Source organism: Herpailurus yagouaroundi, unplaced genomic scaffold (assembly GCF_014898765.1).
Source record: "Herpailurus yagouaroundi ecotype Mexico unplaced genomic scaffold, PumYag 214, whole genome shotgun sequence".
Lineage (NCBI taxonomy): Eukaryota > Metazoa > Chordata > Mammalia > Carnivora > Felidae > Herpailurus > Herpailurus yagouaroundi.
In genome coordinates, this window is record NW_024412445.1 from 1436421 (window position 1) to 1449892 (window position 13472).

The 13472-nt window shown below is 55.2% G+C and overlaps 1 protein-coding gene across 1 annotated transcript; it reads right to left on the reverse strand.

The window, feature by feature from the left end:
• Positions 1–821: 821 nt before the first annotated feature.
• Positions 822–9790, reverse strand: CCDC201 (coiled-coil domain containing 201). Its single transcript, XM_040455086.1, has 3 exons — positions 9733–9790; positions 3805–4230; positions 822–1557 (listed from the first exon to the last, which is right to left on the reverse strand). The coding sequence occupies exons 1-3, from the start codon at positions 9748–9750 to the stop codon at positions 1393–1395; spliced, it is 609 nt and encodes a 202-aa protein (XP_040311020.1). The 5' UTR covers positions 9751–9790; the 3' UTR covers positions 822–1392.
• Between the last annotated feature and the right edge of the window lie 3682 nt (positions 9791–13472).

Genomic DNA, 13472 nt, shown 5'->3' on the forward strand with positions numbered 1-13472 from the left:
TGCCCAGGTGTTTCCTTTCAGGCCATGTCCCCTGTCCTCCTGGGGCCCCGGGCCTGGTGTGGCCTCCAGGACCTACAGGAAGACACCTGCCCTCTGTATCCACGATGCGAAGCACCCCATGGCCACCACGCACGCCGGCAGTGGTTCTTCCGGCCCCAGAGCCCCTCACGTGCCCCCACGAGCGGGCCCCCTTCTCCCTCGGGGTAACCACGCTCTACAGTGTCACATGCCGGGGTTAAAAAGATCACAAGGTCAGAACCTCTTTGTTAACCGGGAAATTTAAGCTCCCTTTAGAAAATAGGATTATTGCTATATTCGAACTTGTTTCTCCCATCATGCTTTTAAATATTGTTTTTTGTATGCTTTTTCCTTTTGTTGATTTAAAACACCGTATTCCACATCTCTACACATTTGTGACTGGCACAAAAAGCCCCCGAATACTGTGCATGTTTAGAAGGTATCCACATTTCAAAGCATCATTTAAATGCCGGATTGTTCCCGACTCAGAATAAACGCCAGAACCGCCATCCTCGTCCAGCCTAGCTACACGCTGTTCTTATCCACTATTTCAAATCCCTGCTTGTTTAAAACCCCACAAATGAGATACTCCTACTGTATTCAGATGATTTAGAGAATTTAGGGGTGCAGTGGGGGGGGGCTCAGTCGGTTAAGTGTCCGACTTCCACTCAGGTCATGATCTCACGGTTCGTGGGTTCGAGCCCTGCTTCGGGCTCTGGGCTGACAGCTGGGAGCCTGGAGCTGCTTCAGATTCTGTGTCTCCCTCTCCCTCTCAAAAATAAATATTAAAAAATAAAACAGAGTGGGGATGAACACATTTATAAGAATAAAATCGAGCTCTGTTTTTATAACCATGAAGCATCCTGCAAAGCTGTGCCCGAGATGGTCTGGACTGGGAGGTCCATGTGGTTTTGTGTGTTAGCTGAAGGGCCCCAAGCGCCCCGCTCCCTCCTCTCGACAGAGGGCCTGCACCCCCCCATCTGTTTGGTGGGACCCCAGCCCCAGGAACGCACTACCATAGGGGGTTAAATTCTCACCACCCCCGCAAAACCAGCGCCTGAACTGTCAGAACCACCTCCCGGTGAGTCGCGGTGTCTGACTTCCCCGGAATGCACCCTGAGCCTGCTGGGAGCGTGGCCCCAGCTCTGTGTTGGGGGGTGGGGGCAGCTCACCACGTTCCCTGGTCCCTGGGTGGCCCTGGGGAACCCCCGGGGGCGGGGGCACCTGCTCCCTCCATCCCCTGCTCTCCGTTGGTGCTTCTGAGGGCCTCGCGTGGGATCGGAGTTACGGGAGCCTTAACTTGCCCCCCACCCAACCCAAGCATCACAGTGGAGAGGGAAGTGGTCAAGGTGAGGCCCGGGGGAGCCCTGAGGATCAGGGTTTGAAGCCGGTGGATGGAGGGCTGGCCGCGGGAGCCTCAGAACACAGTGCTTCCTGGCCCGGCCCCAAAATGCAGTCGTCCTCGATGGTGAGCTCGTGATGAGTGGCCTCCTCGATGTCCCGAAGCAGCCTGACTTCCCACTGCCTCACGCGTTCTGTCTGTGGGGGGAGAGGCGTCCCTGAGGAGGCTTACGTTGCAGGAGCCCTGGCTGTCGCTTGAGACGAGCCTCGTATGGCCAGCAGGTGCCCCGTGCAGGCTGCAGATCCCTGCCCCCCCTGGGCTCCCTGGTCACCCGCTCCGTCTGCTCCCACGTGCCCCAACCGCCCAGAGGGCCGCATCCTGGTGTGGGGACAGGAGGGGTGGGCAAGGACCAGGGAGCCAGGTCTGACAAGGGTGCAGAGGGGCAGCTGGGGGGCCGGCTGGGCTTGTGTGGGACCATCGGCCTGGGGCAGACAGGTGACTGTCCAGGCTTGCGGCAGGGAGGCCCCCTGACCTGGGGGTCGGGGAGTGGGGAGGTGGGACAGGATGAGCCCTGCTTCTAAACAAGGGGGGCTCAGGCTGTTAGAAAGCAGAGCCGGGGAGGGGGAGCTGAGCCAGACCACATGGGGGGCGTGCTGGGGCCGGGCCACAGAGGACAAGTCTGGAAGTTCTCAGCCCCCATGGCAGGCCCTCCCAATTGCTTCAAAATGTAAAAAATAGTGACAACCCTCTGGGGGTAAATAAGGAGCAGGAGAGGCTGGTGCCCTGGCGTGCTGGGGGAGGGGGGCAGATGGTGGAACCGGAGGATGGGGCGGGGCCACCAGCCAGAGCAGTCAGCGCAGCTGGGAGCTCTGTGTCTGCACTGAGAGGGCTGCCCCATCTCTGGGGGCAGGTGGGGACCTGTGACCATCGCGATACCCGCCCCGCAGGGAGACCCTCAGGCCCCTTCCCTTCGTCAGCTCCAGAATATTCCAGCCAGGCTCACACCCCTCCTGGCAGCAGGCAGGACCACTGGCCCGCGGGGACACGCGCGTAGAGCTCTGCACAGCCCTGCGAGGCCGGGCTCCCAACTGCACCCAGGCGACCACAGAAGGCGGGCGGGGGCACCAGGGAAGCTCCCCCTCCCCCAGTAACGCCCCAGAGACGTGAGCGGAGCCAAGCACAGGGGTTTGAAAGGCCAAAGAGAGGAGCCAGCGGGAGAGGCCAGGCATCCCGTGGTGACCTCAGAAGGTGGACCCCAGCACCCCTCTCGAGGGCAGATGAGGGGTAAGAGGAGAAAGCCACTGCCCAGGCCACCCCACACCTGACTTCCCCTGAGTTCCAGCAGATGTGGGGGGGACAAGGGCCTTGAGGGCGGCAGAGTGGGGATTTCCCCCAGGGAACCAACAGGCCCACTGTCCACCAGACACATCCCACCTCTGGTCAGCAGGACAGGCCAGCTGGAGCCAGCCGAAGCCCCACAGTACCCTTCTCAGAACCTTCTAGAACACAAGGGTGTCAGAGGAGAGGGTGACGCTGCTGTGGGCCAGGGAGCAGAGCTCACAGCAGGAAAGGGGCCCCGGGGGCCAGGGGAACATGGGGGGAGGCCCCGGGTCTGCACTGAGCCACGAGGAAAGAGCCCACAGCTTCCTGGGCTCACCCACTCCACCTTAAGAAGGCCAGCAGGATTTATGGCAGCGTGTTCAAGAGTTTGGGGAGCAGATGGGAACTGGGGGGCACAGATGCTCCCCACGGGGTCACATGACCCCTCAGAGCAGGTGGGGCAGGCCCAGGACATCAGAAAGGTCTAGCAGTGAGGGAAGGGTAGCTGCCCTCTCTCAGGTCACAGCCACCTCCATGGGCCCTGAGCCCCCAGGTGGGGATGGGGTGGGGCTAAGCCGGGACAGGGCCAGTGTCCAGCTAAGGGCACAGTCAGGGACAGGGGTTTGGGACACAGGGATGTCAGGGACACAGGGACAGGGTTGGGGTCAGGTCAGGGACATGGTCAGTTCAGGGACACAGGGACAGGGTTGGGGTCAGGTTGGGGACATAGTAAGTGACAAAGGGCACAGAGACAGGGTCAGGGACACAGGGACAGGGTTGGGGTCAGGTCAGGGACACAGGGGCATGGTTGGGGTCAGGTCGGGGACACAGGGACAGGGTTGAGGTCAGGGTGGAGACACGGTAAGGGACAAAGTCAGGGGCACAGAGACAGTGTCAGGGACACAGGGACAGGGTTGGGGTCAGGTCGGGGACACACTCAAGGACACAGTCAGGTCGAGGACACAGTTGGGGACAGAGTTGGGGTCGGGGTGGGGACACAGGGACATGGTCAGGTCAGGGACACAGTCGGGGATAGGGTTGAGGTCAGGGTGGGGACACAGTAAGGGACAAAGGGGCACAGAGACAGGGTCAGGGGCACAGGGTTGGGGTCAGGACAATCCTACCACAGCCGCCAGCTCCTTTGGGTCCCTCCTTCTCTTCCCCGAGGTGTTGGGGACCCCGGGCAACCTCAAGTGTGGAGACCGGCTCCGTGCTCCCTCGGACTCTGCCTGCCGCTGCCTCCGAGTGACCGAGGCGGGTGTAGGAGGATCTTCCTCGGGATCCCAGGGGTCGGAGGCGGGTGCCGGCCAGACGGTAGAAAGCTGCAGGTTCCGGAGGGTGGCCATGGTGCTCCAGGAAAGGCTTTCAGGCAGCGGGGACTCAGCCACGGGGCTCCCTTCCGGGCGGTAGGGGACGCGGCCCGGTGGCCTCCTGTGCAGGCTGGGCGTGGCGTCCCGGGGGGTGCTATGCTTTGGGACGTTTCTCGGGGACAGCTGACTCGTCACTGAAGAAGGACCCTCATCTTCTGCGGTGGACTTCAGCCCAGACACCTGTGGAAACGGAGCACGGAGGTCGTTTCTCTACAAGGTCACGGCAGCGAGCCTCCAAGGGCACACCCTCCTCCTGGGCCTGTGCCCCTGGGTGGGGAGTGCGCCGCCCAGAGACAGACCCCAGTGCAGGGCGGGCCGCACTCCTCCGGCTTCGCCTGGTCTGCTGTTTGGTCAAAACCAAGCCCCAGTCAGAATGGTTTTAATGATAGAACCAAAAAACAGACGGTTTTCACGTACAGACACTTGTTTTCAGGAGAAAACTGCAAAAACGTCATCAGGGAATTCATCTTAACATTTACACTCAACATAAAGGAGCAGGAGTCTGGGCGGAGGTGCATGCATCGGGCAGGTGTGCAGGGTGGGGTACACAGAGCGTCTCCATCCTGGGTCCTGAGCCCCCGGCCTGCAGCAGTGGCTTCGTCAGGGCTGGTTCTTCCTCCAGAACAAAGCCTTGGTGGAACCCCTCACACTCCTGTGCTCACGGCTTTTTCTAGATGCTAACACACTGTACTCGGCAAATAGTTTTATCATCATTATAAAGCCATGGTCTGCACAGTGCTCCTTGAAAAGCTGTCACGTCAGGCACCTGTGGGGCTCAGTTGGTTGAGCATCTGACTTCAGCTCAGGTCATGATCTCACGATTCAGGAGTTCAGGCCCCACACTGGGCTCTCTGCTGTCAGCACAGAGCCCACTTTGGATCCTCTGTCTCCCTCTCTCTCTGTCCCTCCCCCACTCCGTCTCTTTCTCAAAATGAATAAACATAAAAAAAAAAAAAGCAAAGCTGTCACATCAAAACTATGTGACAGATTGAGCAGTTTGTTTTTTGTAAGCAGTTCTCGTGTGTCTTTTCAATACATATCAATTCGTGCTGTTAATTAGCACCGCACTGCATCTAGCCAATCTACTACCATGCTAGGTCATGTTCAAAGTCCAATCCCACGTATGGAGTGGGGAAGAGTATCAGTGGACTACAAATCCAATAAAGGAATAATCTCCAAAGTATGTGAGGCATTCCTACAACTTGAGAGAAAAAAAAAAACAAACCAAATCATCCAATTAAAAATGGGCAAGAGACACGAACAGACACTTCTCCAAAGAAGACATCCAGATGGCCAACAGACACATGAAAAGATGCTCAGTGTCACTCATCATCAGGGAGACTCAAGTCAAAGCCATGATGAGACATCACCTCACACCTGTAAACGAAGCTAAAATTAACAACATAAACAACAGGTGTTGGCAAGGATGCAGAGAAAGGGGAGCCCTCGTGCACTGCTGGTGGGAATGCAAACTGGTGCAGCCACTATAGAAAGCAGTGTGGAGTTTCCTCAGAAGGTTACCAGAACTACCAACGACCCAGCAATTGCACCCCCAGGCACGTAGCCAAAGGGGAGGAATGCATCACCCTGAAGAAGTGACAGCACTGCCTTGTTCACTGCAGCATCAGTCACTATTCATCTCCAAGCTGGATCCCCCTTGGCAGGACGTCCCATGTGTGTTTTCGGTGGTGGGAAGAGCAGTTTCCAGTGATAGAGTCCATTGCTGACAGTGCTGCCCCAAACCATTAAGAAAGTGGTTGTTGCACAGGGTGCAGGAGGAAGCAGCACTCTTTCAAAAGACCAAGTGTATAAAATCTCCAAGACGAAATGACGCCGACATTCTGGGAAGCCTGCTGGCACCATAGGCGTGGCAGCGGCATGTCCACTGGCTTCCACACAGGGCGCAAACAGCGCCAGCGGCGGGTGCACCACACTGCCACTTTGTGGTCCTTGAATTCCCGCTGTGATGTGTGCATGAAGGGGCGTGATTGGGTAGGGACTGGGGGGAGGCAGAGCTGAAAAGTGTTTTAACGATGTGGAACTGGTCAAGGGCTAAACTTGTCCTCGAAGAAAGCGCAGATGCTCCCGCTGTCTCGTTCGGGATGCAGCGGGGGAGGGAGACCGCACAGCAGCCTTCGGTTTGCCGTCTAACAAATCACACCGGCACTGAGCAGCTCAAGGCAGACGTTGGCGGTCTGTTTCTGTGGGCCAGGGCCCTGGGGTCTCCTGTGGGGTTGCGGTCTGGCCATCCTGGTTGAAGTCAAACAGAGAAACAAGGAAAACTAGAAAGTCCAATTTCAACCTCTCTCTGGTCCTGCCCCGTTAGCGATTTGTAACAAAGAACAAAACCACGGAATACATGTCCCGAATGCAAAGAAGTTCTTGTGTCATAAATGGAATCCTGATACACACGGGTGTGTGAAATCACCGATGATATTCCACATCCCCGATTCTCTGAATGAGACACACAGCATAGATGCTGTGAGAACAGAGTTAGGTGTCTGAATTTCCCACAGGGGCTGAGAGCCAGGCCAGGGCAGGAGACGGTCTGCAAGCAGTGTGGGGGGAGGGGTTGGGTCTTGCAGAAACATGCTCAGTGGAGGGTGCCGGGCATTCAAAATCTGACCTCAGGGAGCAATCAGAGCATTCCTAGGAGGTGAGTGCATCATCACTGGGTGGCTCGGGGAGGCACAAGCCCAGCTGGAAACAGAAAACAGGTCTGGCTCCACGTATGCCCGCAGGAGACACCCCCCACCCCCACCAGCCCCTGAGTTAGAAAGCCAGGCTGGAGTGCCCTCCTGGGAGGGGGCCGGTTGCAGAGCTTCAACTCTGTAGCTCCTGGGCTGCTCCTGGCACCTCGTTTCCTTTAGCAAAAGCTTTAGAAATTGATTAACGTGAACTCAAACAGCCCGAACTGGATTTGCTCCAGAGAATGAGTCAGCGGTCTCTCGACGCAACTGCCCCGTCGTCGGGTGGCGTGGGTGCATGGGAGAATTCTAGGGGCTCCGCACCCTCCCAGGACCTGGGGCTGTCCACTCCTGACGTCTTCTGCAGCTTTCTAATAGGTGAACGGCACTGTCTCCCAGCGGCGGCGCGGGCTTTAACGACCAGCGGGGGCAAACGCCTTTTCATTTCCTCGCCACCTACATCCCACGTGCGCATCTTCTTTGGTAGTCGAAGTCCAGGCACCCTTGCCCTGGCAGCAAAGGCAAACAGAATATGCTCGCCTGCCAGCAGGCTGGCATTGGGTTCGAAAACACGTCCAGCTGCGGACCGTATGTGAAGCTGTGTGGGAGACAGAAGGCTTCTGAAAGATCCAAAGCAGGATGACAAGAAAGGCCAGGCAGGGAGAGACCAAGTAAACACAGGCAGTGCCTCTGATGTCATCGCTGGAAAAGGCCGAATGCGTGGAAAAAGACCCAAGTCAGCCCCACGGTGTGATAGGAAACAAAAGCCAAAATGTTTTCCTTCTGGAATTACCTTTGCAACACATACCGTAGCATCAACACAGAGCAAAATCCACAGAGACATATGGAGAAACAGAAATAAACAAGTCATTGAGGCAAGCCCACATTTTATTTATGTATTTTTGTAGCCCCTGGTAGATCAAAGAGAAAGAAACGATCCAAGTCCCATGAAGGCAATTGGCGCTTGTAAAGGGAAACGCTAGGCCATGCTACTTTATACAGGGACCAGGCTCAGGGCACATGTGGGGTTTGAGCACAGACCGGGGCTTCCACTAAAAAGACACTACAGGGGAATGGGGACACATTTTCTGGTTAGCAGAAGTTACTTCGAACTAACCTGTTAAGGAAAGCAAACTGAGCCAATAAACGACCAAATGTCGATACGCTTCTCCATAAGAAGAATTTGGTACATTTTTGATCAGACAATGCTGTCACGCTGACAGCTTACAGAAAGAAGTGTGTGTCTGTAGCGATACATGGGCAATGCAAATGATCTAGACACACATGTGGGAATACTGCCCGGGGAGCTGGGCTTCAAATGAGCAGGGAAGGGAGTTTTTTCCACTGCATGTCGTTGTTCTGCCGGGCTGGTCACTTAGGAAAACAAAAAAATAGCAAAGCCACGCTTCTACCTTGTACCGCACATGAAAATAAATGACAAGGGACTGAGTATTATACTCTTTAAAAATTCACAGGTTACTAGAAATAAAAACAGGATAATTTTGAAAAATCTGAAACAAATTGGATTGTTAGATCCTCCACCAGGATAAATTCCAAATGGATAGAAGGGGTAAATTTTGTGAGAGGGGCAATGAAATGGGGTCGCTTATGTCAAGGGTGTTTAGAGGGAGCCAGGAGGCCATGGTGGGGGGGAGCGGCTCACACTCAATTCTCATGGTGCAACCATGAACTTTGAACTGTGCCAACCTCCATAAACTCCAAGGACTCACCCCAAGACCCTGCAACTTACTACCATAATGGACTTTGCTTGGTGAGAGACTTAGAAACAATTCTGTTCAGCCAATCTGAATTTTCTGCGGCCAACACCAATCAAAACTGACATAGACCAACATTCCCCATTGTCTTAAAAAAACCCTGAGTTCTGTCCCCGGGGGGACATGATTTGGGCTGTTCCCGAACTACAAATCTGAGACCCCCACATGAACACTTTTGTTTTATTTCGGTCCTGCCTCTTTTCTCTGTGGTCAATGTTAACAAACAAACAAACAAACAAACAGAACTATAAAAGCACTGGAAAGAAATATGGGTGATTTCTCTGTAAATCTTGTCAGAAGTAAGGCTTTCAAATGATAGCTCACAACACAGAAGCCATAAAGGAAAATAAGTTAAAATAAATACATTTGAAACTTCTGCAAAGACAAACTGGCAATGTACTCAGTGAAAACACACAGCCCACACCTCCCATGAAAGGTAAATGAGAGGTTAATGCTCCTCAGACTCAGGAAAAAACCAAAACCTAACAAACATGCAAAGACCCTGAGCAGGTGGGTGGGTGGGTGGATGGATGGATGGATGGATGGATGGATGGACAGACACACACACAAACACACACGTTTTTCTCATACACTGATAAGAAAAGGTCCCTATGCTTTGGGTACAGGCTCCTCCCCACCACCCCCCCACCCCAAACTGAGGAAAACTACAAATGTAACATTCTAGTAGAACATAAAAACATCCTTAGCCTGTGGTGGGGGCTGGGGAAGGCTGCAGGGACACCCACATCTGTTTAGTCCCTTACCCCGACACCACAGGAAGACATTACCTAGCTGCAAATGAAGATGGGCAAGGACAGGAGAAAGGTCCCCACTTGTCTGGAGAGGGAACCAGGCAAGCCGAGACTTGGGGAGACTCGGGGCAGCCGCCCAGACCGGCCTGGGCAGTGTCCGAGGGGTCCGCTCCCAGCCACAGTGCAGGGCTCTGGAGGGCAGGCTCTAACTCCCCCCGGGGACCCCTCCCAGCCCGGCACCCCGCTTTTCCGTGCGCACGGAGCGGACGTCGCACGGGCTCCCCGCGGGGCGGACACCGACCGACCCGGCCTCCCTGACGGGCTGGGGGAGGGGCGGGGGTGCAGGACCCGGCACCTGTCTGATGTGTCAGGTGAAGGCGCCTCGGGTCTGAGCGCAGGGCGCCCCACATCAGGGGACTCGCGGTGACTCGGACCCGCCCGCCGCCAGCGCCCCCCATAACGGCCTACCTGCGCCCCGGACTCCATCCCGCCTCGGCGAGGACACAGCCGCCGCAGCCGCGGGCCCACGAGCCCGGTCCCAGAAGTACCCGCGGGCGGGACCCCACCTGCGCGCCGCCTCCACCTGGGCCCGTGGCGGCGCAGGCGCAGGGAGGAGCGTGGGCGGGCCGAGCCCCGAGGGTGTCCACCTGGTCGGTTCCACGCACCTGTGTGCGCTTCTGGCCCGAAGAGGTCAGGGCCGCGGGGCCGTGGACGCCGGAACCTGAGCCCCGCGAGGGCGCCTGGCGCTGGGTGGTCTACCTGCCTGTTACAGTGAGCTAGAGAGGGGACACCGTCACCCCGCCCTGGCACCCACGGCAAGGTCCGTGTCCCTGCGTCCTGAGCTAGGGAGCGGAGAGCTGGGTGGTTGTCAGAACCCTGCGGGACAAAGGGGCACCGGCTGTCAGATGAGCCCTGGCGGCTCCGGGACTGGCATCAGGGTGGCTCCTGGGGCCTGTGCTAGCCCCCTGCCGGGGAGTGCCCCCCAGGACCCCCACCCCATCCCCCCTGCCGGGAGCACCCCAGCCCCCTAACCCTTCCACCCCATCCCATCCCACCCCATTCTCCCTGCTGAGAGCTCCCTCCTGCCCCTCCACCACCTCCACCACCCCCACCCCATCTGGTACCCCCTGCTGCGAACTCCCCCCACCCCACCCCATCCCCCCTACCTCCTCCACCCACCCCCCCAACCCCTCCCCCTACTCCTTCCATCCCACTCCCCTACTCCACCCCCACCCCCTTCTATCCTCATTCCACCCCCTCCACCCCAGCCCACCTCACCTCTTACCCCTTCTACGGTCTTCCACCCCACTCCCTCCTGCCTTTGCCCCGTCCCCCCACCCCAGCCCCCACCCTATCCCCTACCCCCTCCACTCCACCTCCTACCTCCTCTACCCTACCCCAGCCCATCCCACCCCCCCTACCCCCTCCACCCCCCCAAGCATTTCTGGGAGTGGGACTGAGGGGAGGGGTGCAGACAAGAGGCAAGGGGCCCACCTGAACAGCCTCTGCCATAGTTCATCTACACACCAGGTCAGCCTTGCAGAAACTGAGAAAGATTCACGGTCTTGTGGATTCATGGAAATGGATGATGGGTGAATTTTAACATCACTGAAATCCATTTCATTTTTATGTAACCATGACATATAATTAGTAATAATTTTTAAAAACCTCCCCCTGTACAGTCCATCCTTTTCCTGATGGGGAAAGTAAGGGCCACCAAGGGGAAGAGTTTGTTCAAAGTCCTGGAGTGAACTAGGTGGGGCTGCCTTGACATCCCAGTGTCCTGATGTCTCCTCACCGTGTCAGGCCAAGTGGCCCCTGTCCTCCTGGCTCCCAAGGGTGCCTTGACCTCCAACCTCAGGGTGCCCTGACCCCCTGGCACATGGGCAGTGCTCTGAGTGCAGCGTAAGGCTCTTCTGTTTGTGTTTGTGACCAAAAACAATTTTGAAATCCGCAGAGTATGTCTAGGGTCATGTTAGTCTGGCACACGGGCGTCACCTGTCACCAGTGCCCTTTGTTGCCGCACCGGGCAGCCCTCTGAGGAGAAGCATGGGGGTCCGGGCCAGTCTGTGGAGGTCCCCGCCAAGGGCCCAGCACATTCCTTGTGTGGTGCCCGGAACTGGACACCTCTCGCTGTGCTGAGGCTGAATTCAGGCGTGACTCAAATCCAAGCTGTAGACGCACACGTGCCCACTGGCCCGCCACACCGAGACCTTCGTCACAGGTGCAGATAATGCTCTTGGTGTCGGACAGTCCGCCTCAGAGCCTGGCTCTTATCACTTTGAAGCTGTGGGCTTTGGACAAGACATGCAGACAGCCTGGGTCAGTGAGCACGGCGCGCTGGGCTTGCTGACCGTGTGCAGGGAACCCCCCGCCCCCCAGCAGCGCCCGGCAGGCAGTAAACTCGGAAACAACAGCAGCTGCGTCCACGGTACCGCCGGCCTTTCCTTTCCACCTGGCTTGGGGCTTTCAGAACTCCAGCACCCTGAGTGACTGTGGCTTCTGCGCTGGATATATATTTGTATTTTCTGTATGTTATGATCTGGCGTCTTTCTGGCTGGGGAGAGGTTCCCCGCCTGCCTGGGGCTAGCCAATCCTCGGAGATGGAAAAGGATCCAGCTGGGAGCTTGCCTTCCATACGGGAACTAGGCGTCCCAGAGCCACACTTCCTCCTCCATCTGGACGCGCGGCCCAGGGGACGATTCTCTCTGGCTTCGTCACTCCAGGGCCAGGTGCCAGGTAACTGGGGACACCCTACAGCCCTCTGGAATTATTCAAGGTAGCCACGCCTAAGCCACTCTTCCTCCTCTGCCCTGCCTTTCCCGTGGAAACCCCGATAAGGACCGTGGGCTTGGCTCTCCCCTCCTCCTGATCACGCTGGTGCCTCCCGGTGGCCCTGAGTGGCATGCCGTGTCTCCGGTCTCTAGGACCCAGAGTACAATGAACTTTCTTCCTAAGCCCCATTCCTATCTAGTCCTGTGTCCCATGGACTTTACTATCCCATATCCAACACATATATTCCTTGGACAGATTCTATGCAACCACTATGCTTATAGTTGCATTTGACCCCAGGGTATAAATTAGAGGCTAATGACTGATACTTTTTGTAAAACAACACAGAAAAGAAAAAAAAAAAACAACCCTGTAAACTTCATTAGTAATCAAGTAAGTGCAAAATATCATATCCCAAACACTGTTTTGAAATTATTCAAATGTGTAAAAAAAAAAAACCTGTCAGAATGCCTTCTAAAATGGAAAGTACCAGGTTCACTGGTGAATCCCACTGAACATTTAAAAAAGAAATTATACCAATTCTTCACCATCTCTACCAGAAAATATAAGCAGAGAAAATAATTCTTGACCCATTCTTTGAGGCCAGCATTACCATAATACCAAAGACAGATGAAGACATTACAAGATCTTTCTTGAACATAGATGAAAAATTCCTTTAAAAATACTAGCAAATACAACAATGTATAAAAAGAATTATATGTCATGACTAAGTGGGATTTATTCCAGGTGTGCAGGCTGGCTCAAGATTTGAAAATCATCTGGGGCACTTGGGTGGCTCAGTTGGTTAAGTGTCTGACTCTTAATTTTGGCCCAGTTCATGATCTCACGGGTTCGTGAGTTTGAGCTCCATGTCGGGCTTTGTGCTGACAGCATGGAGCCTGCTTGTGATTCTCTGTCTCCGTCTCCATCTCTCTCTCTATCCCTCCCCTTCTTGCGTGCATGCCCTCTCTCTAAATAAATAAAATAAAATAAAATAAAATAAAATAAAATAAAATAAAAAGGCTTGAAAATCATCTAAGGTAACCCGTTGCATCAGGCTAAAAAAATATCATTGTATCAATAGAGGCAGAAAAAGAATTTGACAAAATCCAATACCCATTTATGATACAAACTCAGTAAAATACAAAAAAAGGAGAAATTCCTCAACTTGATAAAGAATACCTATAAAAACCTAAACTAAGGGGCACCTGGGTGGTTCTGTTGGTTGAGTGTCTGTCTGACTCTTGGTTTTGGATCAGGTCATGATTCCAGGGTTGTTGGATTAAGCCCTACATTGTGCTCTGAGCTGAGCATGGAGCCTGCTTAAGATTCTCCCTCTCTCTCCCTCTCTCTCCCTCTCTCTCTCCCTCTCTCCCTCCCCCCATCCATCTTCCCCACTTGCTCTCTCTCAAATTAAAAAAAAAAAAAAACAAAAC